The sequence below is a fragment of the Chrysemys picta genome, chromosome 8, assembly GCF_011386835.1.
Source record: "Chrysemys picta bellii isolate R12L10 chromosome 8, ASM1138683v2, whole genome shotgun sequence".
NCBI lineage: Eukaryota > Metazoa > Chordata > Testudines > Emydidae > Chrysemys > Chrysemys picta.
The window spans coordinates 37,616,736-37,641,337 of NC_088798.1; the positions used below are offsets into that span (position 1 = coordinate 37,616,736).

The 24,602-nt window shown below is 40.7% G+C and overlaps 1 protein-coding gene across 2 annotated transcripts in view; it reads left to right on the forward strand.

The window, feature by feature from the left end:
• The first annotated feature begins 7,049 nt into the window (after window positions 1-7,049).
• The window catches only part of PALMD (palmdelphin), a 70,823-nt gene continuing 53,270 nt past the window's right edge, over window positions 7,050-24,602 (forward strand). The window contains exons 1-2 of one of the 2 annotated variants that reach the window (XM_008170619.4): window positions 7,050-7,357; window positions 7,798-7,922. In XM_008170619.4, coding sequence (XP_008168841.2) covers window positions 7,903-7,922 — 20 coding nt within the window. In that variant the 5' untranslated portion in view covers window positions 7,050-7,357; window positions 7,798-7,902. The remainder of the gene's footprint in view (window positions 7,358-7,797; window positions 7,923-24,602) is intronic. The other variant, XM_042840625.2, reaches the window with a different exon arrangement.

Here is a 24,602-nt window from a genome sequence, read left to right on the forward strand (position 1 = left end):
CTGTTTAGCTCTTTTTGACTCTAATTTATAGCTGAAAATCTTTCCCATGCCATTGATCTAGGTCCCCATGCTTCCACAATATAGCCACAATCTGCTTCCTGTTCTAATTTCATCAGAATGCTTTTAATAGCATTCTATAAAGGGCAACTATTCTGTTTATCTCATGAAAATCTAACATTGTGCTACACTGCTGCAGCATTAAATGCCAGGCAGTTTAGGGGCACTCCATTATGGCCGCATTAGTTCATCATTACTGCAATTTTTCAGTTTAATCTCAGAGTCTTCACCAAAAGTGGCGGGAGTACAAAAACGGGACATAAGAGAACTACCCACCTGCCCCTGCCTCCTTCAAAGTAGCAGGGAGGGAAGAGAGAGGGAAATGGGTTCCTGAAGCCAGCACAGAGAGGGTTTTATTTAGGTGGTGCAGCAAAGCTGCATGCCGGTCTGTCATTTCCTTGCTGCTGGCTGGCAAATCTCCCTGTAGTTCTGTCTCCTATTCTTTCTAGTAGAGTTGGGCCTGAAGCCAAATTCCAGATCAAAGCATCCCCACTGAAGCCTGAGAAAGTTCAGATCCAGAAGTAGCAGTTCACTCATCTTCTCTAGATTAAACCAAAGCAGAACTCCAGCTCTGAACATCCTCTCACACCTTTAGGCAACATTCAACTTGGACTCAGCTCTGTTCTCTAACCCACCACTCTTCCCCACAGAGTGGAAGGCACAGTTGGAAGTGTTACCACAAAATTTAAACTGTCAAGAAATGCTAATGCTTTGCTGATGAGCCTCTGAATTTGGAAGGGACAGACATCTCCTCTGCTAAGAGGACTGTATTGGTAAGATCCTTGCATTATGTGGAGATGCTCAAACAATTACACATACTCCATTAGGAAGCATGAGAGAAAATATTTCTATGGGCAGCAGATTTACCAGTGTTTCGTGTTCACAGTCTGAGTCAGGACATGCCTTATAAGGAGAACTGGCCGCAGTTGTGAAAAATGTGGAACAAAACCAAATTTCAAAACGTTGACATCAGAACAAAAATGAGACTGAATTTTTTTTGCAAAAAGGGAGAGAAAGAGACCCTGACCCCACAATAGCCAGCCGCAATGTAGGGAACCCAGGTTCAAGTCCCTGCTAGGCCTGATTTGGAGTAGGGACTTGAGCATCACCCTCCCACTTCCCAAGGGAGTGCCCTGATCACTGGGCTATTGCAGGGTGAGTCTGTACAAACTGTTCCACTTTGTTTATGTAATAAAATATTAATTGGATGAGACAGAGAGAGGAGTGACTCTATAGAGACAACTGAATAGGGCAGAGCAGGAACTTGAACCTCAGCCTCCACAATTGAATAGGGCAGAACTCAGCAAGGAAGTCCAGAACACAGGGTGGTGGGATGTTTCCAAATGGAAAAAGAGTGAATCACCTTTGTTTGCACTAAAATCGATTTTAATTACAGATTCAATAAAACAGGAAGGACCCCAAGTAATGTTACCATGAGAATGTGTGTTGCCGCCAACATTCAGCAGCAATCCTGAGAACAAAATGGCTGCTGTTTCTGCATACTTTAAGCAAACTTATAAAAGCAAATTTTACAGACATGCGATACAAGGGAAGGTCCTCTCATGGCTCAGTAACTATTAAAAGACAGGAAACAAAGGGTAGGAATATGTGGTCAGTTTTCAGAAAGCAGAAAAATAAATAGCAGGATCCTCCAGGGATCTGTACCAGGACCAGTTCTGTTAAACAAACTCATAAGTGATCTGGAAAAAGGGGTAAACAGGGAGGTGGCAAAGTTTGCAGATGATAAAAAAATTACTCAAGACAGGTAAGTCCAAAGCAGCCTCCAAAGAGTTACAAAGGGATCTCTCAAAACTGAGTGATTGGGCAACAAAATAGAAGATGAAATTCAATGCTGATAAATGTAAAGTAATGGACACTGGAAAAATAATCGTAACTGTACACACAAAGTGATGGGGTCTAAATTAGTTGTTGCCACTTAAGAAAGATCTTGGAGTCGTTGTGGATTGTTCTCTGTAAACATCCGCTCAATGTACAGCAGCAGTCAAAAAAAGCTAACAACGTTAGGGACTATTAGAAAAGGGATAGATAAGAAGACAGAAAATATTACAATGCCACTAAATAAATCTATAGTGCACCTGCACCTAGAATACTATGTGCAGTTCTGGTCACCCCATCTCAAAAAATGATGCATTAGAATTGAAAAAGGTACAGAGAAGGGCAACAAAAATGATTAAGGGTATAGAACAGCTTCCATATAAGAAAAGATTAAGAAGACATGCTTCCATGCTGATGATGCTCATTTAAAAAAAAAAAAAAAAAAAAAAGCAAAGCGTTAATTTAATTTGTGACTGAACACCTTGGGGGAGAACTGTATGTCTCCAGTTCTGTTTTACCTGCATTCTGCCATATATTTCATGTTATAGTAGTCTTGGATGATGACCCAGCACATGTTGTTTGTTTTAAGAACACTTTCACTGCAGATTTGACAAAACGCAAAGGTAATACCAATGTGAGATTTTTAAAGATAGCTATAGCACTCTACCCCAGGTTTAAGAATCTGAAGTGCTGTCCAAAATCTGAGAGGGATGAGGTGTGGAGCATGCTTTCAGAAATCTTAAAAGAGCAACACTCAGAAGCGGAAACTACAGAACCCGAACCACCAAAAAAGAAAATCAACCTTCTGCTGGTGGCATCTGACTCAGATGATGAAAATGAACATGCGTCGGTCTGCACTGCTTTGGATTGTTATTGAGTAGAACCCATCATTAGCATTGACGCATATCCTCTGGAATGGTGATTGAAGCATGAAGGGACATATGAATCTTTAACACATCTGGCATGTAAATATCTTGCAATGCTGGCTACAACAGTGTCATGCGAACGCCTGCTCTCACTTTCAGGTGACATTGTGAACAAGAAGCGGGCAGCATTATCTCCTGCAAATTGTAACCAAACTTGTTTGTCTGAGCGATTGGCTGAAGTAGGACTGAGTGGACTTGTAAGCTCTAAAGTTTTACATTGTTTTATTTTTGAATGCAGTTATTTTTTGTACATAATTCTACATTTGTAAGTTCAACTTTCATGATAAAGATATTGCACTACAGTACAGTATGAGGTGAATTGAAAAATACTATTTCTTTTGTTTTTATAGTGCAAATATTTGTAATAAAAAATAAAGTGAGCACTGTACACTTTGTATTCTGTGTTGTAATTGAAATCAATATATTTGAAAATTTAGAAAACATCCAAAAATATTTAAATAAATGGAATTCTATTATTGTTTAACAGTTTGATTACTCACACGATTAATCTTTTTAATCGCTTGACAGCCCTAGTACAGAGTCATATTGATTTTGAATCTGAAAGTTATATGATGTGGAAAGTGCCTTTAAAGGCATTGTCAAGGCTGATAGGCCAATAGATATAACCAGGTGTGTATGTTTCTATACCTGGCCAGAAATGATGTAACAGACAGCTGGAGAGCTACAGGATGCCAAGAAAAGAGAGAAAGACAAAGGTTTGTTTTGCAGGATTAAGTCTAAACAGATATTCTCATAAGGACTTGAGACTTTCAAATTGCTCTTAAAGTAATTTTGGGGGGGCATTTGAAGCATTCAATTTTAGATCTGGACTTTCATTTTCCTCTTTCCTCTGATTACAGCAATCTTGAGGTCCCATATAATTGACATAATCTCTTTTGTTTTGCCTGTATTGCTGGTTGTATGTCTGATGCTTAAGCACTGTTAGTCACCTCATTTTGCTGATTTAATGCAAGTTATTTAGCAGTTATCCCAGAAAGGCAGAACGTGAGATACACACTTCCTATAGCCCCCTTCATTTCTGAAACAGCACAACATTCACTGCTAGGAGAGAGTCTTTTTCCTCAAGGCCCTGTAGTCAGTCACTTACTCAGAGTCCACCCTCCCTATGTAGTTGGCATACACCCCCATACATACTTTTGTGTAAATCATTGTAATACCACAGAGCTCCCACAAGGGGGAAACTTCACACTAGACCTAATTATATATTTAAAATGTAACTACTCTTTTATCAAAGTCAAAACAACACCTATGGCTGGACAAATTTGGTGAGACTTAACTCACATGTATCCTTTTTTAAAAGCAAATATACTAAAAATAAAATATTGCTTCCTATCTGATATAAAGATGTGAATTGTGCTGTAAAGCAGTTGGGCATACATTTACTTGTAGTTAAAAATATTTTAACAACCATGTTTTTATATATTATTCATTAATCAATGAATAATTAGTTTTAAAAACTTCTCTCTGAAGGCAAACTGCTTGGGCTGTATTTACGTAGCAAATATTATTTCATCAGGAGATTTCCCTCTCTAAACTACACAGAGTGCACCTAACAGAAGGTTTGATTTTCCAAGTCATTAAGGCCTACTTATCTCAAATATGTGATCACTAGATTACCATGGAACTTGGAGCTAAAGGGAAGCTGGATAGGTAGAATGGATTAATCCACTAACCTTCGACTCTGGTAATTTGAGGCCAAACGCTGATTTAGGTTACAACTCCTTTTCACTTCTATCTCTTATTTTAGTCTTCAAACTGTAGGCAGATGTCAAAATTATTGAAGGCCAGATCCTGCCAGCCTTACTTATGTTAAGTAAGCCTTAGCTCTAGGGATACTCTCACTGAAATCAGTAAGCCTACTCTTAGAGCAAGTCTCTTCTCAGTCAGAGTAAGGCTGGAAGAATTTGGCCCTAAATCACCACACAACTGGCCACTCTGGTATAACAACGTAAATGCCAGTGGAATACAGCTCAACATTCCAGCTGACCATTAAATTTTGCAGTACTGTATCACAAATGAAGATCCCAGACTGTCAGTTTGGACAGAACCGAAAAACTGCCTTATTATGGCAGTTTAGAGATAGTACCTTTGCAGATATCCCCGGCTCTAATTTTAGCAGTAACAGTTTTCACCAAACACTCATATTTATTTCTGCTCTCGCTCTCAGCAGGACTGTGTGTGTATGTTTGCCTTGTTCCCAAAGGATCCATTTAGATGAGAGACTGATATACAGTGTGAATGCTGGGGGCTGTGTGTACTCTTTTGGACAAATACTTTGCCATTTGATCCATACATTCACTGCAACAGAGAGATAGATGGTGTATTTTGAGCTGTCTAAGCATTACCCAGCTGGAAAGCCATACTTTGTCTCCTGTAAAACTTGCAGCAGTGTTTCCTTTCATCCTTCACCCCCTATAAATTGAGGTGTCGTAAAAGTCACAACACTGCAAAATTCACTGGTTGCCATGAAATTATTGATCTCAAAGCATTCTGGTATGAACCATAATGCATACTGATTCCTCTCCCTGAGGAAGGGGGCATGAAAGAGGCTATTTTCCTTTAGGAAAAATTATTCTGTCCCTTAAGTGATAGTATTGCTTTCCTTTAGATGCTGTTCAGAAGTTTGTTAATCATAGAAGTTAGTTTTTAAGAGGGTTTCCCCCCCCATGACATTTTACACTATTATTGGTAATGTATTTATCTCATGCATACTAAATCATAAGTGAAGTTTTACCGTATTTGCTAGAAGTAACCCATAAAGCCTGCCATTTTCCTCACACTGACCCACAGGGGTACAGATTTGGAGGTAGTCCTACAATGGTGTAACTTACATCTGCTGCATGTGACTTACAGCAGTTTAGCCTCATTTAGATTAATTAGGCCTCCTCTGAATTTGGCTCATTATGGGCAGACCTATTCACATCCCAATGGTAGCATCTGAGGAAAACATACGTGCCTTTGCACCCACTGAGCGAGCCTAGAGTCAGGCAGTTTTCTGGTCAGATGTGTTCTCAAGAAGTGGAAATGCTGTGGTAATTATTTAGCTCTTTTCTTTCTCATTAATGAGTAAAAAAATCTATTTTCTGTTGCACTATGGATCTGATTTTTAAGAGGGGCTTTACCTAGCTTCCAATTTGTAGGTACTGTACTTGTGATATTTACTTCAAGTTTATCCAAACCCAGGATTTTAAATATCTCCTCTCTCATGACCCTCTACCATTCTTCTGGAGTGTGCTTCACTGCCCCCAGCAGGGTCAGGCAGCAGCACTAGTCTTTTTCCTGCTCCTCTCAAATTTGGTACCCATGTGGCTTCCCAGATACAGATGCCTCAGACTGCAGAGGACTTGTAAGCCCTAACTAGTCTGAGATTTCCTAGGTTGTTGTGCCTTCTAGGGTACCATTCTTGGGGAATACTCTAGACAGCAGCAGCAGATTGCCAGTATCCAATAAAGGCAAAGATGAAGGAATTTGAATAGCTTTCCCCAATTTCAGTCCAGTTTAGATTTGGTTCTAGTTTGAGGTGGCTGAAGCCCTGTGGTGTTCACACACACCCCAACCCTTCTACTGCTAAGGTTTTTTCCTTAAGACCTTTTATCCTGTCCTCTGAATGACAAATATTCACAATCACTATTTCTCCTTAGGAATGTCATTTCTTCTCTCCATGGAGATTTTGTGCACACAGTGATGTTACATTCCATTTCCAATACACTTCTTTCATTTGGTGGAGCAGTGAAGTCAATACAAATTTGACTTGATTAAGCACTGAAGGACTTGGGCCAGTTGGCCAACTCATACATCCCTTCTTACGGGCACAGAGCAGGCCATTAAGGCCTGTTACATAGGGGGCAGGACACAGAGCCCACACAGAGTTCATTCCTGCGGCACACTACAAAGCTGTGAATGAATCCTTCCATGTCACAGTAGACAGACAGATTCCCCCAGTCATTTCCCTGCTGAGAAAGATCAGAATATACTGCATGTGGGGGATCTTGAAGTTGTAGTAGTGAGCTACACTGACTGTCCACCCAACTGCTAATTTACCCAAGCAGTGTCCAGAACAAAGATTTGCCCCAATACAGCCACACCCACATACATTACACCACTCCAAGTTCCAGATTTATCAAGTTAAATATTTACTAATATTGCTGTGACTAGCAAATCTTTTACAATAACATCATGAGTGTGGGGCTGGCATGTTTAAATCAATACATGATTTCCTAGAATATACCCTGCTAGCATGGAGCTCTAAGCTTCACTGAGAAAAGTGGTTTCTAAAAGTGACTCAAGCTATCAGATTTTTTTTTGGGGGGGGGGGGTAAACACCATCGATGCTGGCCAATCATTCATGCAAGCATCTTAATAAAGGAGTCCAATAGAACAGCATCAGATGGAGTCTATCACTTGTATCTCTCTCCCATGCAGTCTCTGACCTACATTAATTTATGAAGTGGCAGTGATGACTATGACAGAGTGAAGCAGTCTCTTGATTTCATTTCTACAGATTCATGGAACAGAAGGTAAGAGCCCAACTTAAAACTTACATAGCCTGAATTATATTTTTGAGAAACTTGGCACACAAAATTCAGGTCATTTCCTGGCAAAGAGTTTTATACTCTGCAGTCAGCTTTTTCCTTGATGGAGTTATTAAGAATTTTTTTTAAAGTTATATATTTACAGTGTTCTGCATTTGTGTCAGAGGGCATTTGTGTCAGACGAGAGGATAGGCCAGATCCCACGCTGGTTTAAATCAGCATAACTTCAGTACAGCTATATCAATTTACAACAGCTGAAGGATCTGGACATACATTCAAAGTTTGAGCTACAGAAGCCTTAATATATCTCAGTGCAATTGCAACAATTCTTTGGGAAGGAATTTAACTTCGGTTGTGTTGAATATGAGTGATGTAACCCTCTTTCTATAGATTTCATAAGATCCTGTTTTATTATCTAATGATAGGAGGTTGCAGTAACACAAAGTGGACAAACTGTAAACCAGAGGGACCCTACACATCAGCAATCACAGCTTACTTATGTGCTTTTGCACTAATTTGTACTATCTGAAATGGAACGGTCTGTTTTGAGGTAAGGAAGTCTGACTAGCTGCCTTTGGTTTAATATGTATTCTATATAACAATATGGTGAAAAGGGGTGGAAAAAGTTATTCTGAGACGTGTCACTACAGTAAGACAAGTACAAACAAAGTAGACATTTGTCCATTAATGTGCATCTTATTGTTCAGTTATTTAAAGTCCAATACTTTAAACAACTGAACAATAAGGGTTGTCTTAAGAGTTCTACAAAATAGGGCTTTCATCACTTCTCTCAGGAAAAGATTCCACGATCTGAAATCTCACTCACAGGAAGTTCACATTTATCTTCTAGGGTTCATTTTGTTATTTCTAGTTATGCCCTGTTATTCCACCCTTATTTATTCCTCTCCACTGGTCCTTCAAGTATTTGCAGGCTGCCTCCTGCACCTTAATCACTTAGTTAAGTTATCCATGTTTAGCTCTTTTAATTTTTCCTCCTAAGTCAAAACCTCCAGCTGTCTGATCATTTGTCACTCTTCTCTGAATTCTCTCTTATGTGTCTACAACTTCTTGCAATTGCTCTATAGAATCACCCTGGAGACATCGAATCCTTTTAAATACATGTTAGTTTTCTGATGCCTACATGTGATTCTCCCCCCTCATGGCTATTTCTTTTTGCACAAGTCCTCCTTTAATATTAAGGCCTCCAATTTTCATTTCAAAACAAACACTCCAAAAAAAAAAATTAGACATGGTCACAGACATTACTGTGCTTTCAAATAATAAATCAGCAGCATCTGAACTAGAATCTGGATAAAAATTTACTGACCTCTTTCCATACCGTTTCCTCTATCTCAACATGACATTTAATTATGAAGGATTATTGTTCCTTTAAGTTTAGACAAAAGCAGGAGCATAATGTAAGCGATTTAATTTCAGTGTGTTTACTTAGAAGCATTATTAAAAGCTATCCTGGTTTGTACATTCCTAGTTACTATCTCACTTGTTGCCATAATCTTGTCCCATAACAATCATATCAGGTCATTAAGTTCAAGAATGAACATGTTGACAAGATGTTAAATTCCATAAGGAATGGGATGGTAATTACTACAAGTAATATTATAAAGCCTTTATGTAAATAAATAGTGGGGCCTCACCTGGAACACTGTGTACAGTACCGGTTACCCTAGCTCAAAAAGAACTACTACAGGGGGTCAAACTTTTTATGCAGAACCCTGTTTTGTCAACAGGGAAACAAACCCCACTCCAGAACTTTAGTGCTTCAGATAAAATATCTTTCCAGCAATGTCATGGGAAACTGCACTCAGAAACCCAGGCTCTGGTGGAACATAATTTAATTCTAGAGCCCACAATCCCTCACCCAGAATACCTTGTTGCCAGGCAGTATTAGCTCATGTACTTTGGATTTCAGCTACTGTGATCTCACACAAACAGAGGTGGTCACCCAAGTAGCTGTGGCTCAAACCATTTTAAAAAGGGATCTCAAACTGGACACCCATGAAATGAAGCAACCCAAGCACAATACCTTAAACTTCATCCAGCAAATTGACTGATAGTGCCACTCACAGAGCAAGGGGGAAAGAGATTCTCCACTTTCAACAGAACATTACAGTGTATTTCATTTTGGCCAGCTACCTCGGACAACATTACTTCCTTCCCCTGATCCTCAGAGGGTTCAATTTGCTGGTGACTGAAATAACTCTAGCGCAGGAGATTCATATTAAAAGCATTTTTTCCCAGGATCAGAATACTGGCTGGATTGTGACCAAGCTGGATACAGCATGACTATAAAGAGCAAAAGGCACACAGCAAATACACACGGTGCCAGGCTGTGTCTGTGTCTATCACCTCAGTGCCTTGGGCATGGACTTTACGATCACTTATAACGGGCTATGCAACTGATAGCAACGTTTATCTTGCACACAAAGCTTCGTGAGTCCACGTGATTTCGCTAATGGAATCATTTGGATGCAGCAGAAAAAGTTCATGCTAGTCTGGGTCTTGTTACAAAGTCCTGTAGAGGAGTTGTGGAGAGGACAGAAAGGTCAGGGTGTTGAATGTGGTGGTCTAGACTGAATCAGAATAATATAGGGTAGTTGTGTGAGCAATTTGTGGCAGTAATAAAGCGTAATAATCAAGGCAGGAATCACAAGCCACCACTTGCCTAGCTGCTTTCAGATGGCAGTTTTCTGTAAGTACCCAGCAGAGGAGAAGTTTAGGTAGGTGGTAGACAAGGCGATACTTCTGGATTGTGTTAATTTAGGACTCTAAGCAAAATACAAGAATCTGCTTAAAGAGTCTTCAAGTTGAGTGATGTGGAGTCTCCAGATGAGAAAAAAATTCACAAGCTAGTCTGGGACCACAGGGCCAGATCCTCAGCTGGTGTAAATATTCATAGCTCCATTGACTATCAGTTTACACCAGCTGAGGGTCTATGTCGTATTTTTAGAGAAGAGAACAACATAGGCTTGATTCCTCACTGCCTTGTATCCGTTTCATCTGTGCAGTGAGGATGTAAAATACTACCCTTCTGATTTACCACCATCTCAATACTTTGCATTGGTGTAAGTGATGACAAAGTGCAGGGCAGTGAAGAACAAGGCCTGCAGCAAGCACTCTAAAGGTCTAGTTATACCCACCCTTCTGGTCTCTCACACTGACCCCTTCACTCATTAATTTCATTTGCCTCCATTGGAGCTCATGGAGTTCTGCAGCCACCCTTTCACCACAAATCCTGTACACCTCAGCGTGAGTTAATTTATGTTGATTATAAGGTTAAACAAGCAGCAAGATTCTAAAGTGCCAGTGATCAGGCAGGAAGTGAGAAAGTCCCTTGCTAAAAAGACAACCTAAATGAACACCACTATGAACCACAAACCAGAAAGTTTCAATCATTGTGCCACCGGGCCTGTTGGCGAAGAGCTACTTCTGCAGCTAGATTACCTAAATTTGATTAGCACACCTGGAAAAAGGCACACTCAAATAATATTGGAGGCAGAATCATTTTTAAAGAGTGAAAAGCAATGCAAAGAGTCAGAAGAATTTGGATTATTTTAGCTCAATTATGCTACAATTAAATGCATAGAGTTTTGTTGTGCTGATAGTCCAGTTCATTTTCCTTGGTGGATATACCAAGCACTGAATAAATTGGACAATTTAAATCACAGAAGAACAGGTGAATTTTGTTTCCTTGTTTGCTTTATAACTTTGCACTCATCTTTGACCTACAATAAAATCCCTGAAAAATGCACACGACTGCAGTTTTAGGTACGGTGTCACACAGTGCATGCTCCGAGGGATCACTGACACTGCAAGCATTTGACAGGCCTCTCAGTTAATGTTCTTATGAAAACAAATAAGTGAAGCAACTGAGAGGTTCTTGAACTTCTCAACATTTCTGCCGAGTGACCTGACACCAAGTGATTGATCAGTCACATTCTCATGCCTCCAATATTCCTGCTAGCAACTATTTTCAGCATTTACACTAAGATTTAATATATTTTAATAAATCAACTTAAAGTGCTGCATTGAACGCCACAGGAAAATTATAGTAAAACATGAATTTACTTTGAACTGAACAGCCGTTCATCAGATTTTTCCCCCCATAAACTCAAACTATCTTCTCTAAAGGGCCATTCAGTTCTACAAATAATGTCATAGAAAGCAGGAAATGCAAAGATTTTTTCTAGTGATGTCAACTTAGTTGTGTTTTCATTCCTGTGGGCCTGTTCTCATTTACACTATTTTTTTCACCTGTGAAACTACATCAATAGGTCCTGAGAGGAGGAGTAATTCTGTTTACACATTTCACAAGAACTGCATTGTCCCCTGACCGCATGGGGGATAAAGTGACTAGCAATGCTGTTATAGTGACCTAAAACTGCCGAGAGGAGGAGAGAGAGAAGAGCTAGCGCTGCAATATCACCTAACCTCCATCCAAAACTGCAAAAGGCCCTTTATAGGAGCACTGTATGCATCGTCTCGCACTCTGGCTGTGCCTGACATTTGACAGTGCCCACTTCCAGAGCTGGGTCAGCCAGCTAATAGGAGAGCTGGGGATGCCTTTGCAGGTCTACAGCTCCACTCTGAGATAGGCATTTAACCACCAGAGACCTGGGCTTCAGTTTCCATTGGAGGCTACTGCTGGAATCTGGGAGTGAACCCATCTGTTTTACATATCTCTAGGTGAGGAGGAGGTAGACCAAACCAGTATCCATGAACAGAGTTACATTTCCTCCTGCATTGCCTGCCCTCCCTCTTTGCCAAATCTCCCTTTTGGAAATAAGGCCACCTCCCCAAAGAATAAAGTCTACAGGAGCATAAAGGGAGAACAATCTTCTAAACTTAGTGAGATGCTTACAATGCTCATTTCTATGCAAATTTCCAGAATGCTTTACTAGCTCACAACTATTTCAGACAAGTGTCCAAGGAATAAGAGCAAAGCCCATTCTACTTGGGTATTCACGGTAAACTCACCTTTGTGCTTTGTCTATATACCATGCGCAATTACATACTTTCCATACAATGGGCAGAAGCACAAGATGCTTCCTTCAGTAAAAAGTTTCCATTAGGCTGGGAACAGATAGAATTGGCACTGCTGGCTGAAGAAACAGTGAGTCAGAAAATGCATCATCTGTTACTTAAGAGCACAAAGTGGAAAACTAATGAGTGTTACTGTTAATCTTGAAGCATGGGTTTGCCCATCAATTAGTGTTCAGGTGTGAAGGCTGCTTGGTAGCAAGTTCTGTATTTGCAGCTAAATATTTGTGTAGCACCTGGATGGAATGCCAGGCATGTGACTTGCATTTGCTACTTGTGTGGATTTGTTCTACTGAAGTCACCTAAAGGAGCTTGCTAAACCAGTGAGATCAGACTAGAAATCTAATTCAAGGATTGTCAAGTGTACAGCAGCAAGACCACACATTCTTTAGAGAAACAGGCAGCCACAGAGAAAATGCCATGGCCAGTAGCAAAGATCTGGGGTTGGATTATGCCTTGGCCGTTATGTGGGTACACAGACATGTGCAAAAAACAGCTTCTACTATATGTCCTGCTTCTAAGTGGGAAGGCCCAGTCCCTGCACTCAAGGGAGCACAGGTTTTTCACCCTTGAGGTGCAACCCATGCCAGAAGTTGAGTTGAAACCAAATCCTTCTCCACTTGTACTGCGCAAAAGAACAGACCAAGAGCACCGAGCCACATCCTGACCTATCCCTGAGAGTGCTGGGGAGCTCCTTGTGGGGTGGTGCTGCTTGTTACTTAACCCTCAGACAGGATTGTGTACAGAATACCCTGTTTAGCCATTTCACTGGTTGCTCTACTTACCGCTGTATGGTGCTGCCTCCTGATGGTTCTGGGGATTAGATCAGTCAGGTTGATGCCCCTTCCAGCGGTTATATCCTCTCAGTTTCTCCTCTGTAGCTCCTCTCTGTCTCAGGGGCTGCAGTTGTCCACTTCATGACTCCACCCAGGTCACAGTTGTGATATCCCCTCCCAGGGGGCAGAGAGGAGCACATCAAGGTTCCTGCTCTCCAGCAGTCCCAGGCAGTATTCTGCTTCACAGTGGCAGGCCCACCCTCTACTCTAGGTTCTGGTTCAGGGACCCTCTACACAGCAACCAAGGTCCATTCCCTGCACCTTTCTGCCTTTCCTTGTGTCGTTTCCATACTTCCTGGCCTTCCCCATTCCTCTGGGTTTGCCAGTCTCTTCCATCCCTTCTCCCAGGGAGTAACTTTAGGCAACCTGTCTTGGCAACCTCCAAGCACTCCTCCCTCTTCCCAGGGAAAGGCTGCTTCTCTCTAATTAGCTGCATCCAACTTAAAGCTCCTCCATTTGCAGCCTAATTAGCTTATTGGGGCCATCTGGCCCAATTCAGCTCTTGCAGGGCCAGTGTGTGGAGCACATCCCATCTCCAGCCAGTATTTTTGGCATTAGGAGTCCTTTAAATGCAGTAACAGAGATGGAATAGCACCAGTAAAATAACTTCCACCCTAAACAGCCTGTCTTCTCATTAAACTACAGTATAGTGACTGTTCAATCAGAATGCTAAAGTGTTTTCATATGATTTATATTTTACTGACTGATGAGAGGAGAACACTGTCACATATATCCATAGCAAATCAGACTTAGAGAGAGGGACCAGAGTGACTCATGCTGAATAATAAAGGAACTGAGCTGCAATGCAATAATTTAAAGAAAAGCTTTCAACATGGATCCTCCCTGAGGGCTTTGTTGAATCCTCAGTGCTCAGACTATATGGGCCAAATTCAGCTATATTATAACTCCAACTTCAGTAGTTACACCAGGGATGAATTTAGTCCAGCTGGCTTCTGTCTCTTCTGCCTCACTATTATATTCCAAGTAGTAAGTTAAAAGTCTCAAGAGGTACTAAACAAATGAGGTTTCCCTCTCCCCTAATGTACTGTATGCAAACAAGAGAGTTCCCCAGCAGATTCAGAATGGCCATGCTGATTTGTGTCTTGGGTACCACTTGCTCACATGCTGCTGCGGGAGAGCAAAGATTCATCCTTTCCAAACAAATCGTCTCCAATTGTCCTTACAGCTGGAGAGTAACTTAAACAGTGCAGTGAAACTTACCAGCAAATGAATGCACTTTGTCAGGGGGTTTGGATTGGGGGCTAAAACGAAATCTGTTACAGACATAATCCTGCTATTGCTACCATTTGTTTTCATAAAGGCCTTGCACTAGTACTGTTCCAGGGCCTGAGTCTGACACTGGATCTGCATGTGCGGATCTTTGCACCTGGCAAGAACTCCAGGATCACCTCCACAGTCAGTGCACCACACAGGAAGTGCATAGGTCTGTATAGTCTAAGAGGAAGTCAAACAACAAATCAAATGAAATAACCTGTTAACCATTGTACTGTTCATTATAACAGGACCCAGATAAGAGACGTCTCTCATTCCTCCTCACTTTTCAAGATGGCCCCTTCACTGCAGCAAGCTGAAAACTAACTCGATTAGTTGCTAGAGGGCCATTTTTACTTTACTTTAGAATTAAACAATTCTATGACAATTCTGGTTTTTGACATGCAAAGCTATAAGTGTAGATAGGGCCAGAAATCAGCACCTACGAATGGGACTTACACACACACACACACACACATTCAAAAAGAGTTGTTTCAAAATATGTAGCTCACTCCAAGGCACTTCATGCCTCACCATGATCCCACAGTGTGCACAGAGGGGACCTTCCTATCTAGTGGGAATTCAGCTGGAAGTAAAAAGTAGTATTTCACACCCCTTTCAAGGTCTTAGGTGCAGGAAAGATTTGGATTCTCTATTATGACTAGTATAACTTCACCATATCTATCAAAGCAACAGGCTGTGGTATTTAATTTTCTTTACAGACACCATTCTAGAGGTACCCAGACTAGATGTTTGGCTTTATAAAACTAACCCACATGAAAGAAAGCTATTTTAGAAAGCTAATCCCAAAGGGCCTACAAATGGAATAAAAACTGCCTTTGTTTTACCCTCTGAAAGTTACCCTATGCAATCTAGCTTCCCAGTCCACTTTTGAGTGTTATAATAACAACTGTTACCTTGTGGTTAGTCCCCTATGCATAGAATAACTTCTAAGCTCTTTTTTTTTTTTTTTTTTTTTTTTTTTTTGAAGCTTCATCCCCCGGTGATGTTATAAAGAAGAGAAATTATGCTGCACAGTCAGAACCTTCTTAATGAGACTGCTCTCTCCAAATAATTAAAGCTATAGTTTTCCCCCACCAAGTGAGAGCTAGTTCAGTGTTGTAATCAATGGATTAAAGTACCTTTGAACCTAACATTTCAGACCTGGGATTAACACCACTCGTAGTTGTTTTTTCACAGAGAACCCGAGTCTCCATATATTTATGCTTATGTAAATCTGAAGTAACTCCCTTGAAGTCTATGGAGTTAAGTTAGTTTTGAAGTGGTGTCAAGGAGAGGAGACTCAGACTCATTATATTTAATCTTTGCCAAATTGCTCTCAGCTGATTCATTTGATAATACTATTTCCCCAACAACATAGCCCGGAAAGACTAGAATTAATATATGGGGTTTTCATATGTTATTGGTGTACATGTGATATCTATCCACCCATGCAGGTACTCAGCACCCCTAACCATAGATTCTGAGCACTGTATACATTAGCAAAATAGGTTTCATTTCCATCATGAAAATAAATAATGGGAATGGTAGGAATAACTGCTGGCAGTTGTCATTGTGAGCAGTCACCATTTCAGGATCTCAGAAGACGGGTACAGCTCAAACAGTGCGTCTCCGTTAGCGGTAGGCTTTGTATCAGCTAGGGATTGTGCCTTTGTGTTTTTTTTTCAAGCCTTGCTGCAGCCCATGTCATGCTCCATCCTTACATGGCATGACAACAATCCAGCTTTCTTCATGGGCAGCACTGGAGCTTACCATGATGTGCCGTATGATATACATAGAATCTACCCATCTGCCACAGAGGGGAAGTCTACAGACTCGTCAGGTTCAGCTCTGCAGTACCACCAGCCTCTGTGATTTTTGTTTGGAAGTGCTGCCTCTGTCTCCTGCTGAATTGGCAATGCTAACTGTGCTGTCAGTCATCCCTTTCATTCGATCCTTTCTGCTACAAACAATGGTTTGTCACTCTGTCACTCCTCTGCTATTATTCCACCCGATGCCACAGTGGCTCCTGCTTATTGCTTGCCCTGTAACTCAATTTATTTGTCAGAATGGGGAGATCAGTGGAGCAAGCTGGCCTGCCTTATTCTCAGGGTGTGAGCAGGAACTACTGATTAGAGAGCTTTCTACTTCTGACATGCCACATCTGTTTTTGCTCAGCACAGTGACCAGACTGCAGAATGTGAGTATTGCTTCACAAGCAGGCTGCTTCCTCCTATACCCATCGATTCACCCTATACCCATCAATTCACCCACCCCATGTGACCTCTGGTTCTCATGATTCAAGAAGGATATTGATAATTGGAGAGGGTTCAGAGAAGAGCCATGAGGATGATTAAAGGGTTAGAAAACATCCCTTATAGTGATAGACTCAAGGACCTCAATCTATTTAGCTTAACAAAGAAAAGATTAAGGGGTGACTTGATTCCCAGCTATAAGTACCTACATGAGGAACAAATATTTAATAATTGGCTCTTCAGTCTAGCATATAAAGGTAGAACATGATGCAGTGGCTGGAAGCTGAATCTAGACAAATTCAGACTGGAAATAAGGAGTAATTTTTTAACAGTGAGAATAATTAAACTTTGGAACAATTTACCAAGGATTATGGTGGATTCGCCATCAGTGGTAACTTTTTAACCAAAACAGAATGTTTTTCTAAAAGATACGCTGGAAGTTCTATGGCCTGTGTAATACAGGTGGTCAGACTAGATGATCACAATGGTCCCTTTTTGTTTTGGAATGTATGAATGATCACATCCCGAGAGCCCCACTTCTTGGAGTGATAAAAACTCTAAGTTCTGTTCCATACACAGCCATGCCCTGTCCAAATGTAGTGTATTATTTGAACATTTCAGGAAGTATTTATTGCTTCGAGTCAGGGAGCCAGAGTTAAAAGCAGATCAGTGGCTAAAGAAGTGATACTGAAAGTCAGAGGAAGGCAACTAACAAATAGGAAGCAGACTGGTTGCTTTTTTGGTTTCATTTTATCCTTTGTTATTTTTCTGGCTCTGCACTATCCATTCTGGGCTAATTTCCCACCCTCTACCCCCAAGCAGCAGCCATCTGTCAATACCACCAGCCCTGCCATGTCTCCCATAATGATATACTTGCCCTTTGATGGACTCACATGCCAATTCCCTACAGTCACCAACCCATCTGCCTCCTTTTGAAATAGCTTGAGGCTAGTCTTACATTGTGTTTGTCCAGGATCTTGACTGAGAGTCTCTCCCGCTGTTGCCCCCATTTCATTTGATAAGCTCTACCGCACCCTGTCAGGCCAGGTCTGCAGTGGGGAAATGTGTTTAATTTATTTTCTAACATGACATTAAACAACTTAGTAGCCAATGTGGGCAGGGTTTAAAAGTATGTTGTATGGCTGCCGTTAAACTTAGGAGGCAGCCCAGGGTTAATCAGCTAACATGTTTTTAAATATGACAATCCTCGATCACACTAAGCCCAAACCTATGGTGTGTTAGTTAAAGTACATTAACACATGTTCTAACACACTGCACTTTCCCCAGTGTAGATAAGACATCCTCTATTGCTGGCAAGGCAAATTCTGTTAGGCAGGGAGAAGCAGATTGGATCATAAACCCAATGGCTGGGAGGCATTGGGGCAAGGCCTCCATGAAGGTCCATTTATCTTCTAAGTTCCTCAGGGCAGGGACTATTGCCTGTGTTTGTAAGACCCTAGCACAATGAGACCCCAATCCTCATCAGGGCCTATAGGTGTATAAAGAACCTGTGATATCTCTGCATACCACAGCTGCCTGGAGGAAATGAGAGGTTATTTATGGTAGATGTGTAAGAGAAATATCTGATTTTTCTGGGACTTAAGTAGAAAGATACACATTTTCCCAGTGTGCACAGAAAGCAGGTGACTAGTACTGAGTAACATGTTGCTATCGCGTCTCCTAGATACTGTGGTGACTTGTGCTCTATAAATACCTTAGATATAATCTGTCTTTGTGCAGTGCCAGTTACTGAGCCAGATGCAATTATATGTCTGAGAGTCTCTATGCATTGGCATGTCAAATGCTCTTCAGAATCCAACACAGTTACCCAAGTCTTTGAAAATAAAGCAACCTGCGGTTGCTACACATGTGCAGTTATTACACATGGAGGCAAATTTTCAGAAGTTTGACACCCACACTCCAAGCAGATTTTCCAAAGCATTCACATCTCACTTAGGTGCCGGATTTTCAAAAGGAGCTCAGTACGTTGGGGGTTGAACTATTTAGAAAAGTCAGGCCGTAAGTGACAGAATGGGAACTGAACTTTTGAAAAAATCTTCCCCCGGTTGTGAATACTGAGCACTTCAAAAATCTGGCCCCTCATGCCCTCACAATGACTTTTGAAAAAGGTAGTTGTGTGTGCTATAACAGCTATACAAAGTCAAAAAGATTTTGCTGTGCAGTGCAGAGATCTTGCAGTAGGCAGTCACTTAATTCCAAAGGTTGTAGTTCTGCTGAATGAGTGTATCCGCATCATTCTTTTCTCCCTGTTACCATCCCTCATCATCTCATCAAGCTGACCCTTGCAGAGACAAACAGACTGAAGGAGGCAACAGAGTTGCCTTAAGCCCTGCTAGTTATATTTCCCCCCACATATCAAGATGGTGGCTTTTGCACAAGCTCAGGATTTCTCCTGCAGCTAAGGCAGCCCATATCTGAACCTCCGTCCTCTCAGGGTGAAAAACATCCCTCCTTGCCAATTCCAACTTCCGACATCTGTGAATTCCTAACATCAGTCTGAGGGCTGATTTAGGAGAGCACGAAGATGTGATTTGAACTGTGGCCCTTCAGGCAGACAGTCAGCCTATTATACTTGAGCAGCCTCCGAGTGCAGAGAATTGAGGAGCCAGCCAAGCCGCACTGCCTCAGAAATTTTTCAGACACTAAATCACAAGACAGGCTCTTCCTTTGGCAGAGTGACAGGTGCAGGTTGCACTTATTAAATGAAGCTACTACTAAAAAAGGATGGTGAGCTCATGAAAGGATTAGCATATGCGAGTCTGTTCAAGGGCAAATCACATTTGCTGATGACAGCTCTGGTTTATGTGGCTGCGGCTGGGAATGAGCCATCCCCTCAGTCAAGGATTCTTCCCAAGGAATTCATTAAAAATCATAAGTTATGGATTCCAACAGAGCGGAGTGGTATACTGCATTGGGAATAGAGTAATACCAGGAAGGGAAGAAGTGTTCTGGAGTCAGAATGTTATTTAAAAAGCTAGAGAATATGTTAAGGCTTAGATTTATCACTGCCAATCACAAGGTAGGGTTTTATCCTGAAAGATACTACGTACTATTGGCTTGATACAGTAAAATACTTAGGTGTGTGCTTAACTTTAAGCACGTGCTTCAGTCCCATTGGCTTCAGTGGGAGTTAAAGCACCTCTTTAAGTACTCCTTTGGATTGGAGTGAGAAACAGTAGCAAAATTATTGAAGTCACAATAATTTCTGAGATCAGCTACTTCAGTGGAATAATTTTAGCAACAATCAATAATTAGCTCTTTACTGTCAGTTGTTACTGGTATTCTGCATGAACACTAGTAAGGAAGAATTGCTGCAATCAGCCTTCTTGAAAGTACATTTGTTTTTCCAACTGACAAACTGTAGTTTCAGTTGGATTCAGTGTTCTTTTCTAGCCTAAATTGCCATGCAGTGAACCGTTAAATAGCTGTTATATTCCTCCCCAAGGGTGGAATGCATTACTCTGATGAATGAAGTGATTTCTATATACCCTATAGAAAGCATTTTGGAATTGCAGGATGAAAAGCCCAATAAAAGAAAAAGAGGATTCAATGGATCTGTCATACATATAGGCTCCTCCTTAATATAATATGAGAGCCTCTCACAATCTTGTATGTATTTGTCCTCAACACCTTTGTGAGGTAGAGAAGTGTTAGCCTGCCCATTTTACAGATGGGGAAACTGAGCCCAGTGACTTAACCAGGCTCACACTTGAAGTCTGTGGTGGAGCAGCTCTGATTCTCTACTCAGTTTTTCCACTGGTGCAGCTCCATTGATTTCCATAAACTTATTCCCAATTTACATTCATAGTAATAGAGTGAGAGGAGAATCAGGACCTATACATTTGATTTAATACTAAGAAGGACAAAACTTCTTTTCCCAAATTCAGAGCCCACTTGAAAGCCCTTGACTCTAGATTTAAAAGAGAACTCAAGATGTACAAGGTTCCAAGCATTAGACTGTAAGCCGTTTGGAGCAGTAACCATCTTCCTATTAAATGTTTGTGCACTGACATGTACAAAGGGAGCCTGACTGAGATCTTAACTGCTACCAAAATAAATGTAATTAACCATCAAGAATACCATTTGCCTCTGTCATATAGCAAGTTTTAGCCTGTATATTTTTAATTTATTTTCCTGATTATGCTAGAAGTCAGGCAAAAATTACTTTTAAACATAATTTTCAATGTTTACATAGTACAGGCCATGTTATTAGAAATATATTAGGGAGAAGGTTAAAACTAAATTTGCTCCTGGGATATAATGGTTTCAATTATGAAGAAAAATATTTCATGAACTGAGAAATTTCAGAATTTTTTTTTTTAAGTGCCAATGGTGTCACAGAACCCAAGATACCATCCAACTTGCCAGTCCTTAGTAATTATAAATAATTAAGACTGAATGCTTTCATTTATCTACAATTCATAATCCTCAACTAATACTAATCTCCTGTAAAGAAGTAGCTGAAGAGATAATTGTATTCGGTGGGTATATTGCTCTGATATGGCTAGCCTTAATTAAACTTAGTTTTAAAATAAGCCGTTTTTTTATTTGCAGTATTGCTCATGTCTGTCAGTCACTAGACTGATGTTTCTTCAGAGGAAGGCAAAGAAAATGTCTTATTAGAACTAAAAATTGATATTTGAGAACTCTCTGGGAAAATTAGGAGTTGCCACAACTTCTTAAAAATTGCAGTAGAGAAACTAAGAACAGAGAGCCTTAGAGATGGCTGAAGATGACAAAATGTCATTCAAGTGTCATGGCTTCATGAGAATATACATATGTAAGTGAGTATTCTGCATTTGTGTCATATTCACATTTTCAGCTCCCCAGCTTTAAGTTCAGAATAGCAGTAGCTCTGAAAATCATGTTGTGTACTGAGACACCAGAATGCAGAAATATAGTCCATCATCCAAAAGGCTAAGGTCGTCAGTAAGGAATAGGAGAAAGGCAACATCAATTATTTTTCCCTCCACAAAATCAAGTTTTCATGCAATTTCACCATAATTGTAAATATATCTTTAAGCTGCTCCACTGAGGAAAGGAATGGAAAACGGTGTGTGCTGGGAACTAGATGAGAGGAACTAATAGCAAAGATCATCTGAGATCAGGTAGAAGAGATGGAAATATAGGAGCTAGGGAAAAGAGTAATGGAAGCCGAGAAAGATAGTGAGAAATGGAGCTCTAGAAAGAGAAGACAATAGGGACTGAGACTCTGCAAATAAAGAGGAATCTGGCTTTCGAAGTAAAGGAAGTCTAAGTCTGACACTAGAAAATATATACTTTAATATGTTAATTTCTTTATTCAGCTATTAGATATCTTTGTATGCTTTAGTGTGTCACACTGTGTGTGGTCCCTAGTAAACATTGGAGACAAAGTTGGCACTCAAGTTCTGTAGAAGCCTGTTTTGTCTGTGATGTCCTATAATCAGGGTCCTCTGCATTCTGCAAGATTTACCACAGAATTCACCCCCATAACAAAGAATTGTGCTCCAGAATCTGACCTTAAAATTTAAAAAAGAAGTTACATAACATAAGAACATAAGAATGGCCGTACTGGGTCAGACCAAAGGTCCATCTAGCCCAGTATCCTGTCTGCCGACAGTGGCCAATGCCAGATGCCCCAGAGGGAGTGAACGCAACAGGCAATGATCAAGTGATCTCTCTGCTGCCATCCATCTCCACCCTCTGACAAACAGAGGCTAGGGACACCCTTCCTTACCCATCCTGGCCAATATCCATTAACGGACTTAACCTCCATGAATTTATCCAGTTCTCTTTTAAACGCTGTTATAGTCCTAGCCTTCTCAACCTCCTCAGGCAAGGAGTTCCACAAGTTGACTGTGTGCTGTGTGAAGAAGAACTTCCTTTTATTTGTTTTAAACCTGCTGCCCATTAATTTCATTTGGTGGCCCCTAGTTCTTGTATTATGGGAACAAGTAAATAACTTTTCCTTATTTACTTTCTCTACATCACTCATGATTTTATACACCTCTATCATATCCCCCCTTAGTCTCCTCTTTTCCAAGATGAAAAGTCCTAGCCTCTTTAATCTCGCCTCATATGGGACCCATTCCAAACCCCTAATCATTTTTGTTGCCCTTCTCTGAACCTTTTCTAATGCCAGTATATCTTTTTTGAGATGAGGAGACTACATCTGTACACAGTATTCAAGATGTGGGCATACCATGGATTTATACAAGGGCAATAAGATACTCTCCGTCTTATTTTCTATCCCCTTTTTAATGATTTCTAACATCCTGTTTGCTTTTTTGACCGCCGCTGCACACTGCGTGGACGTCTTCAGAGAACTATCCACAATGACTCCAAGATCTTTTTCCTGATTTGTGGTAGCTAAATTAGCCCCCATCATATTGTATGTATAGTTGGGGTTATTTCTTCCAATGTGCATTACTTTACATTTATCCACATTAAATTTCATTTGCCATTTTGTTGCTCAATCACTTAGTTTTGTGAGATCTTTTTGAAGTTCTTCACAGTCTGCTTTGGTCTTAACTATCTTGAGCAGTTTAGTATCATCTGCAAACTTTGCCACCTCACTTTTTACCCCTTTCTCCAGATTATTTATGAATAAGTTGAATGGGATTGGTCCTAGAACTGACCTTTGGGGACACCACTTATTACCCCTTTCCATTCTGAGAATTTACCATTTATTCCTGCCCTTTGTTCCCTGTCTTTTAACCAGTTCTCAATCCATGAAAGGACCTTCCCTCTTATCCCATGACAACTTAATTTACATAAGAGCCTTTGGTGAGGGACCTTGTCAAAGGCTTTCTGGAAATCTAAGTACACTATGTCCACTGGATCCCCCCTTGGCCACATGTTTGTTGACCCCTTCAAAGAACTCTAATAGATTAGTAAGACACAATTTCCCTTTACAGAAACCATGTTGACTTTTGCCCAACAAGTTATATTCTTCTATGTGTCTGACAATTTTATTCTTTACTATTGTTTCAACTAATTTGCCCGGTACTGACGTTAGACTTACCAGTCTGTAATTGCTGGGATCACCTCTAGAGCCTTTTTAAAATATTGGTGTTACATTAGCTATCTTCCAGTCATTGGGTACAGAAGCCGATTTAAAGGACAGGTTACAAACCATAGTTTCTTGCCTTTATAGTTTCAGAGAAACACTCAAACACTTCAACATAGTTTCATCAGCAGAGAGCCTGAAACAATAGCTTTGCCAAATGTCATCTGCCTCGTTGATCTGAGAGCACTGTGGATTTAATAATTGTGCATCTCTCTAATTTGGCATTCCCAACCCTCACCCCACACACAACATCCAAAGCAATTCAGAGTTTTTGCCACAAATTCATCATTTTGCTTCAGCCAACCACGCACCCATCCAACCAATAAACTAATAAATGGCCCCTGTGCAAGACAGCAATATCAGAGCCTTGACACTCCAAGGAATGGTTAAGAGGGTGAGATTTGGGGGGAAGAGAGAGTGACTATTAGTCCCACCAAAAGAGAGAGAACTAAGGCCAAGACTTTAGGTTTGGTTTTAATACCACAGAAGTCCAGCAGGAGAGTAACATAGTCAGCTAGAAAGCCATATGGCAATCTGTGTAGTTGCAGTGCATAGAAAGAGAGATGGATGTGCAAACTGTTTCTCCCACTGGTATCCTTAGCCACATTTCATTCTGCTGCTGGACTTTGAATTCTAACCATGATCACCCAGAGTGCTGGAGGAAGATTAATTTCAGTTTTCACTGAACTCTTCTAAAGCATTGTCAGTTTGCAAGAGGAAGTTGTGATATACAAGCA